This window comes from Polyodon spathula, chromosome 42 (genome assembly GCF_017654505.1).
Source record: "Polyodon spathula isolate WHYD16114869_AA chromosome 42, ASM1765450v1, whole genome shotgun sequence".
Lineage (NCBI taxonomy): Eukaryota > Metazoa > Chordata > Actinopteri > Acipenseriformes > Polyodontidae > Polyodon > Polyodon spathula.
In genome coordinates, this window is record NC_054575.1 from 864,546 (window position 1) to 883,829 (window position 19,284).

General features: G+C 39.5%; 1 protein-coding gene across 2 annotated transcripts; it reads left to right on the forward strand.

Annotated features, from left to right (window-relative positions):
* The first annotated feature begins 418 nt into the window (after positions 1-418).
* On the forward strand, positions 419-15,814 carry LOC121305297 (leukotriene B4 receptor 1-like). 2 transcript variants are annotated; one of them, XM_041236889.1, is made up of 3 exons: positions 419-1,228; positions 11,203-11,739; positions 14,132-15,814. In XM_041236889.1, exons 1-3 carry the CDS (start codon positions 1,146-1,148, stop codon positions 14,580-14,582), a joined length of 1,071 nt encoding a protein of 356 aa, XP_041092823.1. In that variant the 5' UTR covers positions 419-1,145; the 3' UTR covers positions 14,583-15,814. The 2 variants fall into 2 exon arrangements, with proteins under 2 accessions (XP_041092823.1, XP_041092824.1); XM_041236890.1 differs by lacking the exon at positions 419-1,228 and adding an exon at positions 1,486-1,564.
* The last annotated feature ends 3,470 nt before the right edge of the window (positions 15,815-19,284 follow it).

The window sequence follows — 19,284 nt, forward strand, 5'->3', positions numbered from 1 at the left end:
TGCAACAGGTCACGTTGTCCCACTGCTAAATACATACACAACAACACAGTAATCAAAGGGTTAAAATCTTCATTCACTATTCATGACTCTTTTACCACCAGTAAAGGAATAGTATACTGCATTGGTTGTGTGAAATGTAACAAACTACACAGGAGAAACAAAAGGGCGTTTAGCTGATCGCTTCGTGGAACATCTAAGCAACACGTCTACATTTCGTGTTGGCGTAAGTTTCTTTTGAAAGAAAACTTGTTTTTAACTTTGTTTATGCATTTTCCATCATGCTGAAGGATTTGTAGTCCGAAGCATCCTGATATAATTGATATATATATATATCAATTATTCACATTTTTGTGTTCCTACATTACCTTTTTCTTTTTGATTTTGCACCTTTTGGTACACAGCAGTTTTCCTTTTTAAAATTAAAAATATTGTGAGCATGTGGGTGCACACAGGTGAAGCAAACAATAGATTTCAATATATTTAAAGTTTATATTAATCTACAAACAAAAAAAAAAACACCTCGCTTTTTTTTTTTTAACAGAAATGACAATCCAAGTTGCGAGACAGTCAAAAGAAAATAAACAGTTCAAACAGGATTTAAAAAAAAAAGAAGCAACAATGTAAACTAACTGGACAATTAACTGCGTCCAGTCAGTGAATTGGCTTCCGAATGTCCTCTAGCAACGGGTTGTTTCAGTCACCTAGTCTGGGGAAAAAGCAAGCGCCGTCTGTCTCCTCTTGTCTGTGTATAACTCAAATGGTCACGATGAACTGCTGTTTCCAGACTACTCAAAAGCCACTACACTGCGCAGGAAAGTGCTTTCACAAATCCAGACGTCTTTACACCAAGATGGAATACAGAATGTTTTACGATATCCAGCTCGACTTAGAATTATACACAAGGGGGTGCAAACTCTGTGCAACACACCAGAGGAAGCTCGAGCGAAGCGTCGTCCCTCTCTATAACCTAAATATCTATGTATGGTGTTTTCTACAGCTGCTCTTTTCATTTTGCCACTGTGTAAATTTGACTACACAGTGGTCAGTGGATTAATACGTTTCTGTTTTGTTTTGAATTCCTCTCTCCGCTGTGTTGGTTTCGTTGGCCCTCTAGTGCTTGATCCCGAGTATATAAAGTTGAATCTATGAGCACTGTTTTACAATACAGGATCTATTACTGGCCTTTTTTTTCTTCACCAGGCAAACTTGAACTTCCTATTTACCTGATGTAAGCTGACTGACTGCCCCTTTAAACTATGGATCCTTGGGTTCTTTCTGGACGTTATTATTATTATTATTATTATTATTATTATTATTATTATTATTATATTAATTATTATTATTATTGTAATTGGGTTTCTTCTCTATTTTTATATATGTGTATGTATACGTGTGTGTGTGTGTGTGTGTGTGTGTGTGTACACATGTATAAGTGTGTATTTTTCTTTACCTGTTAACCCTTTTTGTTCTTCCTACCCAGTTATACAGATATTTGCTTAAATGTGGCTTATTTAAGAAGTTAATCTGATATGTGGGTAGATGGGCATCTCGTATTTTTTTATTTGTAAGTATATAGGAGTAAGGATATAACAAACTGAAAAATGTTGTTCTGTGCACATTACTATTACTGTGTGTGTATGCGTGTGTGGATATGTGTATATATGTGTACAGACATATTTTTTTATGTTAAGATCGATATGTACTTACTGACTTTCAGTTTATTTCTTACTGCATAGGCGTTTAAGTGTGTCAGCGCTTACTACTTGGTTACATTCCAACCAAAATTAAGTGGGCTCTGTTTATGGCACGTTCTACGAGGCTTAGCTGTTTTAACCTTCGGCTGATTGCCATGTTAGTGTATCTACCAGGCATGTTTACTTTGTTTTTTCTTTTCGATGTTATGGGAATTTCATGTCTGTGGGTGGGCTGTCTGATTGTATTGCGCTGCAATGTCCAGATTACTATTCTGGGTACAGAAGGAGATCGAGATTGGGGAGTGGTTTGTCTTAAAACTATTATTTCAGGTAAAAAAAAAAAGTCGCCTTTGTATCGGTGTATGCCCCAACGGTATTTGATCTGGAATTCTTGAATTTCTTGAACAAAATATTATTAGACCTATCGGATTTTAAATGAATTCTTGGTGCTGACATGAACGGTCGGGGTTGCAGCAGTGCAATACACAGCACCTCGCTGCTTCTGCTATGCTACGCTTAATTTCTGATAGCTTTAGTCGATGTCTGGCGTGCGTTTAACCCTTCAATGAGAGAATTCACTTTCTTCTTGGCCAGGCGTAAATCCTTCTCTAGGATTGACTTCATTTTTGCATCAAAATTCTTTTTCTCTGAAGTACATAGTGCAGAAATTATTCGCAAACGCAAATTATTGCAGGTTTATCCCTATTGAAACTCCTGCTCAAGTCCCATGGTGGTGTTTCAACACCACACTATTACAGGGCTGCCCGCTATCCCCTCTGCTGTTTGCCCTGTCATTTGAACCATTAGCTCAGGCTATCCGCCAATCTACCACTCATTCCCCTATCACTCAATAATAGACAGCACCACATTTCACTTTATGCCGCTTGATGCATTTCTATTTATTAATAGTGTTCTCCAATCACTCTCTCACCTTTTTTAGGTCAGTCTTTTTTTATGATTTCAGTTTGTTTTCAGGATACGAATTGAATTGGTCTAAGTCCTAACATTGAATTACACAGTGGTTTGCAGATCTCCATATACTTAATAAAAGACTGACAAAAAAAAGGACTTTTTGGAATTTAACATGCAATACATTGATTGCATGATGTTAAATAAAAGCTCTAAATTATGTTCATATAGTTTTTTGTTTTTTTTTAAATCATGTCTCAATCCTAAAATTATAGAGGATGCAAAATGTTTGGCCATAGCTCTAGATGGAATCTTTTTGGGAAAAAAACTGACACATAATCTGATGAATATACTCAACCATTTAACTAAAAGAGGTCCAAAAACAGCTCAAAACATGACTCTGCTTGACCTTTGAACTCTAATAATGTCACATGATTGCACTACCTCACACTGACATATTAAATAAAAACACAGGTCTTGTTCAATGCACTGATACCACTTTTGGTATATATCTTGGCGAGAGCCGAGTTCAAATCAGCATGAAGTTCAACATCTACTCTCATGTAATGGAAATCATGAAGATCTGGAAACATCCAATGACTGCTGTGAATAGTGCAGCTGGCAACAAGAGAAATACCTTGTGACAGCATGGAGAGACAGCTGACAGGAGGAAAGAGACCTCATTGGGGCTGGCAAGGGTTAGCTACCCTGGTCGGCAGTATCCAGCTCTATGTTTTAAAAGGTAAACAGGATGCTGGTGACACCCGCCCAAGGCTTCTAAGAAATTAAAGACAAAAATACCCCTGCGAGAGCGGGGGCGGAAAATGACTCAACGTTGGATAGCGCGATTAAAGATTTAGGAACGGAAACAGATATGAGAATGGAGAGTACTTCAAAAAAGATTAGTTCAAGATCTGCAGTTAGCAAAGACATGGAGCTCCAGGTTTGTGTCTGTGGCTGGAGCAAGGCGACAAAGGTCAGGGGTTTGAAGATTCATCAAGGGAGAATGTAATGCTTGCGGGAGAAGGGACAAGGGCTTCGCCTTGCATTGATCAGTACTTCTTATGAAGTCAGTCAAGTCAGTAGAATGAAATCCAGCGACAGGAAGCAAACCACAGTTTGCAGGATATCAGCACCCCTGTCATAGACGTGAGGAGGACTTGAGTGGATACCACAGTGATGAACCTAATGATCCTTGTGACCCCGGTCAAATGAACCAGAGTAAGAGAGATAAGAACCTCAACGGGCACAAGCCTGGAGTTAAATGTCCAAGAGTGTGTGAAAACTGCATGGGACACAGTAAATGTGGATCTCTGTTTTACTTTAGAAAGGCTAAATGGAACCGAAGCGTTCCTGAAGACAAGCGTAACCTGACCAATAAGTTGCCACCAGTTCCATCAAAGCATTACACACAAAAGACAATATTCCTCCACCCACGAGAGCAACCACCAAGAAAAGGTGTTAAAATCAAGCCTCGCTCAGGACAACTGGAGGCTGCTAAAGAGACTGGAAGATGCTGGCAGATGTTGGTCAACGGCTTATTTTTCCACCTGAGATTGCTACCACTAACCTTCGACCAGACATTGTCTTGTGGTCTGGATCAGCACGCCTTGTTCATCTGATAGTTAACAGTACCATGGGAAGATGCTATGGATGAGGCGTATGAGAGGAAGAAACTTCGATATGCTCAACTAGCTGCTGAAGCGGAACAGCGAGGATGGAGAGTCCGAGTTTATCCAGTGGAGGTGGGTTGTCGAGGATTTGTGGCACACTTTACAACCCGGTTTCTCAGAGACGTCGGGTTCAGTGGCCAAGAGTTGCGTTAAACAGTGAAGAACTGATCTGAAGCAGCAGAAGAGAGCAGCAACTGGCTGTGGTTGAGACGGAAAGATTCTGGATGGGGATCTCAAGCACAATAGAAAGAAAGCAGCGCTGATGTACAGGTAAGTAAGCTGGGCTGAGTTGAGTGGGGGATAGAGGGGGGTGATGCTGGGATGCCAGAATCACTGTTGAACCCTCTTGTCATGGGCTAGTCAACGAAACACAGAGGATGGAAGGTGCCCACTTGAAGACCCCAGAGATGTACCCTACTTAGCTCAATCCAGACGGTTGTCATGCTGATGCACTGGGTTGATCCCCGGAGCCAGCATCGCAGCTGTTGTGTGTGCTGATGCGCTGGGGAGGCAAAATGAGCTGATTCCTGGAGCCAGCATTACACTTCAGCAATCAACACCAAACAGAAGGATATCTACATCATCAGATGGAAAACAACGCAAATGGATGGAGATGCAGATGGATCACATTAGTTTACTGTAAAGCCATGTCTTAGTTGGTGCTTATCTTGGCGAGAGCAGAGTTCAAATCAGCATGAAGTTCAACATCTACTCTCATGTAATGGAAATCATGTGTTAATCCAACATGTAAAAATAGCACAGAATCCATTTTCATTAATTCCCACCCTCAATAAACACCTATTTACCCCACAATACCCAATTCTCATTCTTGTTAGCATGATTTTGTCTCTTGTGTTGTAAGATTTTTATGCAAGTTGTTTTTGACAATTGCAGTGAATTTTGATACATTTATTTTGTACATCACATTCTGTAATGGTTACGGGGGTGCTAATATGTATAGAAATATAATTTATACTACAGACCAGACCATAGTAATTAGAATGTGTGCTATCAAGAACCAAATGGATACAAAAACTATAACCTTAACAATTGTATAACTCACAAACACCACATATTGAATTATATTTAATTTAAATAAAACTAATAACGGGTAAGAGAAGGGTACTGGTCACCTTGGTTAGCCCTCCTTTAATAGCGGCTGGTGATAATGTAAATAAAGCAGACCCAAATAAGACAAGTAACTTGCAAATGTCGGGTAGCACAGGTTCTGATAGAAATCAACATTTCCTGTTGAAAGCAGGATGTATTCAATAGTATCAGTTTGATTAAAGAGGGGTTCTTCCTGGAAAATGAGGAGAATTTCTGAAAGCCAAAACCAAAATATTCCTTCTCCATTAAAGGTAGGCTGATCTCTAGTTGTATTTTATGTACTGTATGCTGAAGAAACAACAAAGGGCTTTAGAACATAAGAACATACTTTCATAAGAAAAGTTTGTGATCTAGTTTATCTAAAAAGACGTTCACGAGGCCATAACAGGGTTCCGCCTCGACGAAGCTCTTTTCAAATGAGGAAGCCATGGTACATATATATATATATATATATATATAAAAAAAAAAACAACCTGGAAAAAAACCCTCTATGACATAAATGTAAATATTATCATTAACACCTTACATTAAGTTCATTAATGGAATGTAATTACATAGTAATGACACAGTAAATTTAGTAAATAAATATGTGTACTTACACATAATTGCAATGTCATTTGCATAATTACAATGTACTTGATATGTAAATCTTTGTGCAAGATATAACCCTAACCCGATCCCTAACCCTTTTCTGATACAATTGTGTTCTTACATATATTGTGCAAAAAGATTTACACATTATGTCCATGACCTGTATTTAACTACTATGTAAACAGACAGTAATTAGAGACGCATAATGTAAAGTGTTAACATCTATTATATTAGGACTTGTTTTAAAGAACTCAGTATCAATAACATGTTGCTGCTGTTGTCAGTGATGCCACCTCTTCCGTGTATCTTTATGAATATTGGATACGACTTCACAGATTCATAATAACTTTGCAAAGCGTGAACCCGTTTTTTGGGGGCATTGGTCTTGACTGTTCGGTTTCAAAGTGCTCAATTCCCTTTTAAAAAAATAACAGAACAAATTAATACAAACACACACACACACTCACACACACACACACACACACACACACACACACACACACACAAACACAGATGCACAAACATTTACGGTACCCTCTACTTACAGATAAGCTGCTTGTGGTTTTTAGAAAGCATGTGAAAATTAGTATCTGTATTCTAAACCAAGCCAACTTCAAATACAGAAGTGTGTATAATAAAAAAAGGAAATCTGTCTTATTTTATGTCTAATTTGGTCTAAATGTTCTCCATAACACTGAAATTGCTGTACAGTTGTCTTTTAACACAGAGATGTATTGAACATGGATGTATGTCCAAGCATTCAAGACAACAAATGTCTCTAATTCAAATGAGAAGTAGAATCTCAGAAGAACCATTTCAATAAGGTAATTCGAATATATGTTTATTGTTATGCATTTTGGGTCCGGAAATAAGGTAGCCAGACAAGGAGAACCGTACAAAATCAAAAATCGTTTATTAAGGCAGTTACACACAGAACACAGGTCTCATAACACATAAATCCACCTGTCACAGATTCTAAACAACTTTGCAAAGCAGCTAGCTGGGGGCATTCTTCTTAAAGGTTGGTTCATATTTCAGACTCCGACATAAATTCTGGTAGAGGTCGATGGTCTCCGACCCTGTGTGACAGGTCGGAATTACATCATCCACACTCTTGCGACGTGCATCTTTTTTGGAAAGTCGTACAGCCTTTTCTCATGCGTCTGCAACCTGAAATCACATAGGGTCAGATAATGTTGAGAAATGTCAGCATTTACTGCATGGTCAGAGTGAAGCTGCACAGCTTTTATAGCTGTCTATGCCTGATGTATCACATTCATCTGTGACAGAAGTAGGAACCATCACTAACAGTTCAGTTTCAAAGTGCTAAATCCCCTTTAAAAAGTAACTGGAACTAATTAACACAAAAACACATAAACACAGATGCACAAATGTTTACTGTACCCTCTACTTACAGAGAAGCTGCTTGTGGTTTTTAAAAAGGAACCATGAATCATTTTCATTTCATTGGCGACGACTTCTTTTGTGGGGAAGTGGCCCCGAAAAGCCATTTCTTATACGTGGCGATACCAGACTGTTAATCTGTTATACAATGACATTAGAAATGTGTGTAGCAAAGGAGAAGCCATACTAATGGGGGATTTCAACTTCCCCCATATAAAATGGGAAAACCCGGTGGGTAGCGCGAAGGATGAAATTGAAATGGTGGAAATGACAAATGACTGCTTCCTAACACAATTTGTCAAGGCACCGACTAGAGGGGAGGCATGCCTTGATTTAGTCTTTTCAAATAACGGAGACAGAATAACTAAAACAGAGGTCAGAGAACCACTGGCAAACTCAGACCACAACATGGTCTCATTTGAAGTGTTTTTTAAAACCCCAAAAGTAATGACTAAAGCTAAGGTTTATAATTTTAGAAAAGCAAACTATGAAGGTATGAAACAGAGACTAACAGAAGTAGACTGGAGTAAAATAGAGAAAACACCGACAGAAGAAGGATGGTTGTTCTTCAAAAATGTAGTACTACAGGCGCAAAACAATTACATCCCTAAAGTAGACAAATCTAAATGTAAAACTAAATTGCCAAAATGGTTTAATAGATCAATTAAAAAAAATATTCAGCGAAAAAAGGCACTTTATAGAGCATTAAAAAAGACCAAAAAGAAAGTACGCAGAAAGAGTACACAGAACTGCAAACGCAAGTCAAAAAGGAAGTTAGAAAGGCCAAGAGAGAAATAGAAATGAACATTGCTAAGGGAGCTAAAACCAATTCCAAAATGTTTTTCCAATATTACAACAGCAAGCGAACATTCAAAGAGGAGATTAAATGTTTAAGAGATACAAATGGCAAAATCGTAGATGAAGAAAAAAAAATAGCAAATATATTAAATGATTACTTTTCACAAGTTTTTACAAAGGAAGATACTGACAACATGCCCCACATGTCATCCAGTTCCTATCCAGTTTTAAATAACTTTAGCATAACTGAGGCAGAAGTGTTAAAGGGACTAGGAGCTCTTAAAATAAACAAATCCCCTGGGCCGGATGAGATCCTCCCAATAGTACTCAAAGAAATGAAAGAAGTAATTTACAAACCGCTAACCAAGGTCATGCAGCAGTCTCTTGACACAGGGGTGGTACCGACAGACTGGAAAATTGCAAACGTAATACCGATCCACAAAAAGGGAAACAAAACTGAACCAGGTAACTACAGACCAGTAAGCCTGACTTCTATTATATGCAAACTTATGGAAACTATAATAAGATCCAAAATGGAAAATTACCTATATGGTAACAGGGTCCTGGGAGACAGTCAACGTGGTTTTAGGAAAGGGAGATCGTGTCTAACTAACCTGCTTGATTTTTTTGAGGATGCAACATCGATAATGGATAATTGCAAAGCATATGACATGGTTTATTTAGATTTCCAGAAAGCTTTTGACAAAGTCCCGCACAAAAGATTAATTCTCAAACTGAACGCAGTTGGGATTCAAGGAAACACATATACATGGATTAGGGAGTGGTTAACATGTAGAAAACAGAAAGTACTTATTAGAGGAAAAACCTCAGAATGGAGTGTGGTAACCAGTGGTGTACCACAGGGATCAGTATTAGGTCCTCTGCTATTCCTAATCTACATTAATGATTTAGATTCTGGTATAGTAAGCAAACTTGTTAAATTTGCAGACGACACAAAAGTAGGAGGAGTGGCAAACACTGTTGTAGCAGCAAAGGTCATTCAAAATGATCTAGACAAGATTCAGAACTGGGCAGACACATGGCAAATTACATTTAATAGAGAAAAGTGTAAGGTACTGCACGCAGGAAATAAAAATGTACATTATAAATATCATATGGGAGATACTGAAATTGGAGAAGGAATCTATGAAAAAGACCTAGGAGTTTTTGTTGACTCAGAAATGTCTTCATCTAGACAATGTGGGGAAGCTATAAAAAAGGCTAACAAGATGCTCGGATACATTGTGAAAAGTGTTGAATTTAAATCAAGGGAAGTAATGTTAAAACTGTACAATGCACTAGTAAGACCTCATCTTGAATATTGTGTGCAGTTCTGGTCACCTCGCTATAAAAAAAATATTGCTGCTCTAGAAAGAGTGCAAAGAAGAGCGACCAGAATTATTCCGGGCTTAAGGCATGTCATATGCAGACAGGCTAAAAGAATTTAATCTGTTCAGTCTTGAACAAAGAAGACTATGTGGCAACCTAATTCAAGCATTCAAAATTCTAAAAGGTATTGACAGTGTCGACCCAAGGGACTTTTTCAGCCTGAAAAAAGAAACAAGGACCAGGGGTCACAAATGGAGATTAGACAAAGGGGCATTCAGAACAGAAAATAGGAGGCACTTTTTTACACAGAGAATTGTGAGGGTCTGGAATCAACTCCCCAGTAATGTTGTTGAAGCTGACACCCTGGGATCCTTCAAGAAGCTGCTTGATGAGATTCTGGGATCAATAAGCTACTAACAACCAAATGAGCAAGATGGGCCAAATGGCCTCCTCTCGTTTGTAAACTTTCTTAAGTTCTTATGTTCGGACTACACACTGTTATCGTGTTTTCGCTAGTTGCCAGCATAGCGGATAGCTGTCAGCACCCACAGACAAAGTCTCCTGCAAAATTCATTATTCATCATTAATTCCTCTGTTCAATTGCAATTTAAATCATCTACATTGCAGATGATTGATCTTTAAAATGATTTTGTAAAGATCACACTGTATAGCCCAGCTGCATTAGGAGTGGGTTATCCTACTTGTTATTTTACTCAACCAGGCTGGGCACAGGAGCAAGGATCTGATCAACTGAGGTACATTTTGACCTTGGTGGATTGACATTATAACTCATGCCAAGAAATTAACTAGTGTTTAGATAAGCATAGTGGAGGGGTTTACAAAGTTCAGCTACACACACACACACACACACACACACACACACACACACACACACACACACACACAGCTTACCTGAACCCTCTCCTCATGATAGACGATCTCCATACCTGACTTGTCTCCCAGACAATTAGGTAACTAGATGTCATATTAGTTGTGTCACTATAGACGTGAAACTTTTGAATACTGGAATCAATAAATGGAAAACATAGCCATTGGTATTGGGTGCACACATTTACAATTTAACATTTTACACAGCTTCACCATAATTGCAACATATTCACTTTTATAAGAGATGACATCTCTTGTGGCTCTGGCTACTGAAACTTATGATGAGACACCCTGCACGCAATATCTTACCTTATTATAAATCATAAAAGATTGTAATTTGGAACTACTATTACATACTATAACATACAAGAGTCGTGGTGTTTTAAACTTTAGATCTGCACCGTAGTTTCTTATGTGCAAGATAAGCTGCTCTTGAGATGTAATGGTGACTCCTTGATTGCTCTCATGTGAATTATAATTAATGGAAAAATGAGGAAAGTCTGTACCAGTAATTGAAAGTGGATTTTCCACCATTGAACTGAGATCGCTATATTCATACAGGAGCAATCCAGCTTACATTATAAATTTCTTTTATCTTTAGCTTCTGCAGAGGCAGCCTATCGCAAACCAGACTATGAACTTGTCTTCCTCTACCTCCTTCCCGTCTCCTTTTCCACCTTCTTCTTCTTCCCCTGGTCTCAACCTCTCAAATCCTGGCCACTTGACCTTATTATGTTCTTTTGAGAAAATGTGAGAATTAAATCAGAAGAAAAATGTGTCTTTGTTTTTCCCCTTTCTTTTCACAGGATCTTGATTCTTAACCAGATTCCAGTCCAGCATCAAAAAATGAATTTCTCCTCTTCTACCACCCCCTTCCTCTCCCTCCACCCTCCACCTCCTTCCTCCTCCCCTGGCCTCTCTCAAATCCTGAGCACTGTCTGCCTGACCTTGGCATTTATTCTGGGTTTCCCAGGGAACTTGTTTGTGATGTGGACAGTGTTGTGTCGTGTGGATCGGCGCTCCGTCACCTGCCTGCTGGTCTTGAATCTGGCAACAGCGGACGCCCTGGTTCTGCTCAGCACTCCCTTCTTCATACGTTCTGCCACCCGGGGCCAAGGATGGGAGTTTGGGCTGGCCTTCTGCAAGCTGGTTCATTACCTCTGCAGTGTCAACATGTACGCATCTACCTTCCTCATCACCGCCATGAGCCTCGACCGTTTCCTGGCCGTGTCCCGTCCCTTCCTGTCACAGCAGCTGCGCACCAAGAGGGCTCTCCTCAAGACTCTGCTGGTCATCTGGAGCCTGGCATTCCTCTTCGCGATTCCCATGCTCTTCTACCGCCAGTGAGCATTTATAAGAGGAGATATTTATTTAAGAGTGGGGCAGATGCTTTTATTTTTTTTATTTTTATATTATTTTTATTTTCCATTTTACAAAACATAATGGCAGAAAGATACAAAAAGAAACTGTACAAACACAAAGAAAAAAATATCCATACCAGTTATGTTAGTTGGCATATATCCAGTATATAGCACCTTAAATATATTAGGGTCAATATGCCTCAAAGGAAGTCCCTCCATGTAATCTATATAAGGTTGCCATATTTTATAAAATATGTTTGTTTTGTTTCTTATAGCATAAGTATTTTTTTCCAAAAATAGACAGCCATTAATTTCAGAAAACCACAGTGAAACCGGAAGAGCGGAGTCTAGCTTCCACTTCAGAGGTATATTTTTTTTAGCCATAGCCAGTGCCAGGTCAATACATTTTATTGCATGTTTATTTGGGAGCGGAACTCCAGAGAAGTTCCCTGGCAGACAGATCTGAGGGTCCACTGGGAAAGGGATATCAAGAATCAGCAACAAAGTGTCACAGACCTCCTGCCAGAACAGCTGAAGATTAGAGCATTGCTAAGTGTATTATAGACTCTGGATATACATTTACAAGATGATTGTTCCTGATGGAAAAGAGATTCAATCTTTGTCATATCGGACAACCTCAGCTGACCTTTTAATGTTGTTCTAATGAAATTTCTCTGTTGTAGAAAACAAACAAAATGTTTGTTAGACAATTGAAATTTTTCAAAGGACAAAAGCATGCCATCCTGATAGCACTGTTCTAAGTGGGTAATCCCGTTCTCATGCCAAGATTTAAAAATGTTGTTTTTAAAAATCACTGGTAATAAGTTGTTTTCCCATATAGGGATCTTAGGTGAGAAAAAATCCACTCTTTTTATATTTATATATATATATATTATATCTATATATATATATTATAACTATATATATATATATATATATTATATATATATATATATAATTTAAATAATAACCCTTAGCGTCAGGTTTATAAGCGCTTGTCAGGCCGTGTCCGGTCCAATCCAAGGTTTCAAACAGTGTGTTTATTTTACAATGCACTAGTTATTTTATTTATTTATTTATTTATTCAGAGTAAAACAGGTCTAAAAGGCATTGAATCGCCAAATGACACTCAGTACTGTATCTAAAGCCAAGCCCCATCCCTTGTTCACTGTATTTTTCACATACCTCTTTATAGATGTGCACACTGATAAACCCTCTCCTGATCACTTGTTTTATCACCAAACTCCTCAATAATGCAATCCAAGTGATTCATTTTTTTATTATAACATCTCAAAAAGCTCTGCAAATGTCAGTGATATTCTTTGAGTGCTGGATGCAGAAGCAGCTCTCTCCTCTTTTTATGTCCGTGTTATTTCTGTGGGACAAGGGGCTATGAGACACGCCCTTTGTTTTTGTTTTTTTATTCAGCTTTATTCAGCTCCTATCAGCCTCACTCAAACATTGAAAGGTTTTCTCTGCTTTTTCTGGAGAAAAAATGACTAGAGACCTGTGCTTTACGTCTTTTTTGATGATGTCGGTCAGGGTTTGACATCGGACTGGAAAGGGAAAATTGTAATGTCGGACCTGGTCCGACATAGGACCGCAAGGGGTTAATGGTTAATGGGAGTTTTTTTTTCTTAATAATTTTTGGTTACATTTATATATTATATCAGCCCCTACGTCCTTGTTTAGCTCAAAATTCTCAATCTAAAGCCAAGAAATGAATCAGTCTGGCACGACATTGATATGAATCTGTTTTGAGCTGCCCACTAATACATTTTAAAGTTGGGAAGGAATAAGCTTCTAAAACCGTATGCAAGGGTTAACTTGTCCAAGCTCACTGTAGGAGATTTACGGTGCCAGATAAATTGCTTTATTAATTTATTAAGCATTGTAAAAAAGTTAAGTGGGAGAGAAACAGGAAATGAATGGAACAGGTATAGGAATCGAGGCAGCACATTCATTTTTATGACATTAATTTGACCCAGCAACGTAAGGGGGAGGTCCATCCATGTACTCAGAGTGCTCGTCTTTGTGTCTCCCGAGTTAGTGCAGGGGTTGCAGCAGTGAGCAGAGTTGAATAATTGTGCATTTCAAATTGGGAGAAAATCAAGGGTAGAACAGTTTTAAAAAGTGCTCTTTACCTTAATGTGTGTGTTTTTCACATACAAAAACCTGTGACCTACAACATGGCAGCAAATGTATATATATAGGCTAGATTTACTGGTCTTTTGTTAGCACCATGGACTTTGAACTAGAATATCGAACTGAAAAAAAAAAGAATGTTCTCAACACAACTTATTAAATGCAAGTGTAAAACCCAGCCCTACTTACTAACAAACCAGTACTTTCTTTTTCTCCTTTTTTAATACAGGGTTTTCTCAAAAGGAGAATTGTTTTACTGTTTACCGTGCCACAATGATCCAAAGCACTTGGTTTTGCAATACCTGTTGGAGACCATCGCTGGGTTCCTGATTCCCTTTTCCATTATCCTCTTCTGCTCTTTATACATTTTCTGGAAATTGAGAAGCGTGTTTGAGAACAAAAGCAAACAGATTATCCTTCCCATTGTGGTCGCTTTCTCTGTCTTCTGGATGCCCTACCACATTGTGAACCTCATCCAGGTTTCGGATGCTTTAGCTGGGGAAGAATCACTCAACAAGGCCTTCCTGGATGTGGTGCACACCACCAAATCCACCCTGACGGCCTTTGCCTTCTTTAGCAACAGCATCAACCCCATTCTCTACATCTTTGCCGGGAGCTCTTACATCCAAAGCGACGGAATCAATTTCATCGCTGTCATGTTGGAGAAAACCAATTCCTAAATGCTGGGATCAAGGACTTTTCCCCAATCAAGCAAAGCAAATGCAAGACGGACTGAATCCTTAGGCTTAGGAAATTCATCAGAAAATAAAACTCTTTCCATGTCAACTTGACGCAATCCAATGTCTACCAGTAGAGCTTGGTTGGAAGTTCTACTGATAGAAACTCAGACCTTGGCTATAATATATGAAGGGCTTCTTTTTAGCTATTTTTGAGTTTTATGTAAATCGTTTTTTTTTTTTTTTTTTTTTACAATGTTACCTGTAAAATAATAATTTCTGGTATCAACTCCAACTGGGATCTCTGCTGGCAGAATTACAATGTATGGAAAGTATGAACTCATATTTTTTGGTGATACGTTTTTAATGGGATTAGTTAAAAATTATATAAATACATGTATGGCAAGTATTGGGGTGTGTAGATCATATAGTCTTTGTATTTACAAATATATTGCAAATGTCGTGGATATTTTAATTTTAACAGAATTGAATTAAATCTTTAAACTAATTTGTCTAACTTTGCCTAGCGATAATGATCAATCTAACACCTGAATGCATCAGGCACTCAGGAAACAAAAGGCTGATCAAACCCATCTCTGCAATTGAATTACCCAGTCTAGTGAGAAAAGGATGGTTTAACACAAGCCTGAAAGAAAGAGAAAAATGACTTTAAATTAGCTTAAAGATTTAGAGATTGAAGACAAATGTCACATTGTATTGATTTAAAACCACTACTAAATCTGAATTATTTAGCAAAAGTTATGCACGTTTTAAAAGATCAGACAAAAGGGGGAGAGATCAATCAAGATTGCAAGCCCATTCAGGCACAAACTAGCCAATCGGAGCATGTGGCAGGAAATTCAAACCATCTCTTTTTTTAAGTATAGACGCTGACTGTAAACATTAGCTCCTTGGTTCTCTGATTGCTCCCTGATCTCCTGACTGCCCCACAGATCTCCTGATCTCCTCTGATCCCTGCTCGCTCACGTGGAGTCCTCAGCTCTCAGTATCTATCTATCCATCTAGGTCAGGGGCCCTGACACTCAGAGAAACACAAGGTAGCAGAACGCTGAATGTGACTGCTTTCCAAGCTAGGTAACAATACTCTTAAATATCTATTCAGGTATTGTGCGATCCCTTGTTGTAATGTCAGTAAGTACTAATATTTCTTTGGTGAATTGTCATTTAAATCCTTAGTTCTCATTGTAATGCTTTTAATGCGATATTAATTGTGTAACTGTTTTGTGTGATTTTAAAACTTATTTTGCTGCACGCTTAATAAATACCATCTTTTTAAGAAGAGATTCCCAGTATTGAATCATTCACTCAATTTATGAACTTAGAGCGGTCTGGAATGTGGTCTATTTTTGTCTTGTTATAACGTGTAAATCCGCCATCGTTTTCAGAGAGGGATATTGAAAATGGGTTTGTACATTATAATAGGACACAGTTATTGTTTTAAGAATATATTACCTGTCCACAATAGTATCCAGATGTGTGATATAGATTTTTGACTAATTTTTTTACCATGTGTTTTTTTTTGTTTTTTTTGCAGAATATAACCTTAATCCTGAACCAGACTTAAATCTCTCTCCCTCTCTAATTCTTAGCCCTAACCCTAACCCTAACCCTTTTCTGATACAATTTGGTACTTACATATGTCATGGAAAGGATTTACACATTTAGTGCATTGTAACTATGCATAACAACATCGTAATTATGTATGTAAGTAAACATGTCTTTAATACACAGTAGAGACACTTCATGTAAAGTGTTACAGATGTTTTTTGGCGATATGAAGCCATCTGATGAAATTATTAAGTGTGGTTATAATTGATGTTTTTTTTTAAACAAAACAAATTGTAATAAGGTAAGGCAAATAATCATAGATAAAAAAGCGTTTTTTTATTAGGTTAAGGCATAACAGGTTTTATATTAGACACTCTAAGAGTTTGATTGGTAAAATATATTGAGGTTAGTATCTTGGATTTAGCAAGGCTTTTTTTTTTTAGCAGGGTGTATAATTTTCATATTTCCACTGTAGGTTGTGGTAACTTTATTATTTACTATAATGAATCAGACAATTCTACTTTTATAATTGTTCGAATTACATGATTTATTGATTGATGGAATATTATTCTTAACAGATGCTAATCAATACTTGACTACATTTGCTTCAAGATACGGAAACATCACAATGACTGCAACCCACGTTCTTCTTGTTGAACGCTGGTAGTCACCTAACTTGCAGTCAAAAAAGTAAGTAGCCATTGCCTTCAACTGGGAACGTCCTTTCATAACAGGTACGGAGGTAACTGCTAACAGTCCATTTCGACACAAGCAATAACTAAAGCTTACATAGATTGCATCTCATTTGGCTCTGAACATGTTCAGTCTTAATCCTATAGAATTCCATACTCTAACATCTGGTTTTGGTTTCACATTAGCTGATACAGCAGTCTTCACATAGCATGAACCTATACATGAGAGACCACTTTACCATGCTAACTGTGGATACCTTTAAGTCCCTGCAATAGAAAACATTAGGTTACTTACCGTAACCCTGGTTCCCTGAAAGAAAAGATGACCACCAACAACATTAGGTATGATGTATGGGGAGCGGGCTCTCCCAGGGCTGGCCTTGTATGAGCTGGCATAGGTTCGAGAACCATATTCTCCTGGGCCATCTGGGGGCCACTAGGAGAATTGTTGCTTTGTCTAACCGGACCGTCTCCAAGAAGGCCGGGAGCAACTGTACTGGCGGGAACACGTAAAGGAGTGTCCCGGGCCACTCGTGGGCTAGGGTGTTGATGCTGAGTGGACTGCTGAAGCAGTGGAGGGAATACCACAGGGGGCAATGTATCATCGCCACCGAGGTGTGCCTTCCCGAACCATTCCCAAATGCACTCCACCACCTGTGGGTGGACTCGCCACTCTGACGGATGCGCACCGTCCCTCGACAGGAGGTCCGCTGCCCAGTTCACCAGCCTGGGCTGCGTTGAGCCCAAATCAAGAGCTGGAAGGTGACGCGATACAACCCCGGGGACCAGAGGCCATCCTGGTGGTTGACATACACCACCACTGATGGGTTATCCGTTCAGACCAGCACATGTTTCCACCTTCATAATGCCGCGGAGCTCGTGTGAGACACTGTCAGTCGATGGTCTGTCGTGCTTGGGGTGTAAGTGGAAGGCATTGAGCCACGCTTGGAGCGGGCACATGCATAATGCACCCAGCTCGATGGCTGATACGGATGCAGCCATCAGACCCAACCATTTTTGGAACCACAAAAGCCGTCGTCCTTCTTGGGTACTAGAAAATATCTCGAGAAGAACCCCTCTCTGCAGGAGGTGTGGTCTCGCTTGCACAGCAAGGCGGCCACTTCCTCTTTGAGTACACGGATGTGTGCGTGACTCCTTGGAAGGGGGGAGGTCCCAAACAGAATTGCAGCGTTTAACCGTTTTGCACGGTAGCGAGCACCCTGGTGTCCGAGGTGCAAGCGCGTCAATATTGCAGATGTTGTACGGAGATTGGGGTGGAGCACTCCAAGGTAGCTGCCTAGGGTAACGGCCTTGGAATTGTCTCCTGGAATGTTGTTGTATGGACTCACCGCGGCCTGCATTCCTCGTGCTCTGTGGAGGGGCTCAGTTTCCCATCACCACTGTGGACTGTAGTAGGCGGTGCCACACTGTGGGTACTGGGACCTTCCTGGTGATGGTGCGTGCCTGGGGGGGAGCTACCAATGGCTCGACCTACCCTGCACTGGATCACGGGGAGGAAGCAATGGTAAAGTGAGCGCTGTAAGATCTCCTTCACAGCCAGGCCGAATTTATGCCACGGGGATATCGGCACGTCCAGTAATGCCACCTTATCCGTGTTGGGTACCCTTGCTTGTGACAGCCATAGCTCTCTGCAAACTTCCATCAGGCTTGTATAAACAGTATAAAAAGTGAAAATTGAATTAACACAGTAGTTATTACTGGTAAGGATGCCCCCTGGGAGGCTTTCTTTGGAGATCTTTCGGGGCCGACCCAGGACACTCTGGAGGGATTACATCTCACAGTTGGCCTGGGAGCATGTGGGAATTCCCCAGGATGAGCTGGATGAGCTGGAATCTGTTGCTGGGGAAAGGGAAGTCTGGTCCTCCCTACTCAGCATGCTGCCTCTGCGACCCTCACCAGGAGAAGCGGAATGATAATGGATGGATGGATGGAAGTATTAGTAATAAAACTAGCAAAAATTTGTAGGTCATTATATTTCAATGTAATATTATTCAATTGAAACCAGGGATCAGACTGTCATCTGCCATTGCTAGTACTGTACTGTGTGTGGTTCAGAGAATGTGAGCGATAACATCCTCTGTCTGCTTCTCTCTTTCTTGCATTCTGCTCCACTGCTTGCAATTCCCGCTCTGTTCCCACGCTCCAGCCAAAATAAGCACTCTCCATTCCAGTCACATGGTATTAAAAAAATAAATAAATAGCTCTTCCCCCTTGTGGCAGGGCAATTACCTTGCACAGGTGGGAATTAGTGTTGGTATAATTTGCATCTGGAAATGGTTTATTGTGTGTCTTCTTTTGGAGTTGATTTGTGTGATTAAATTATTGTTTACAGACGGGCGCTTGATTGAGACTTGCTGCCTGCTAGGGTTGGTTGAGGGGAATTGCAGCGGTGGGCGGGTCTCAACTGCGTGTCCATCAGCATA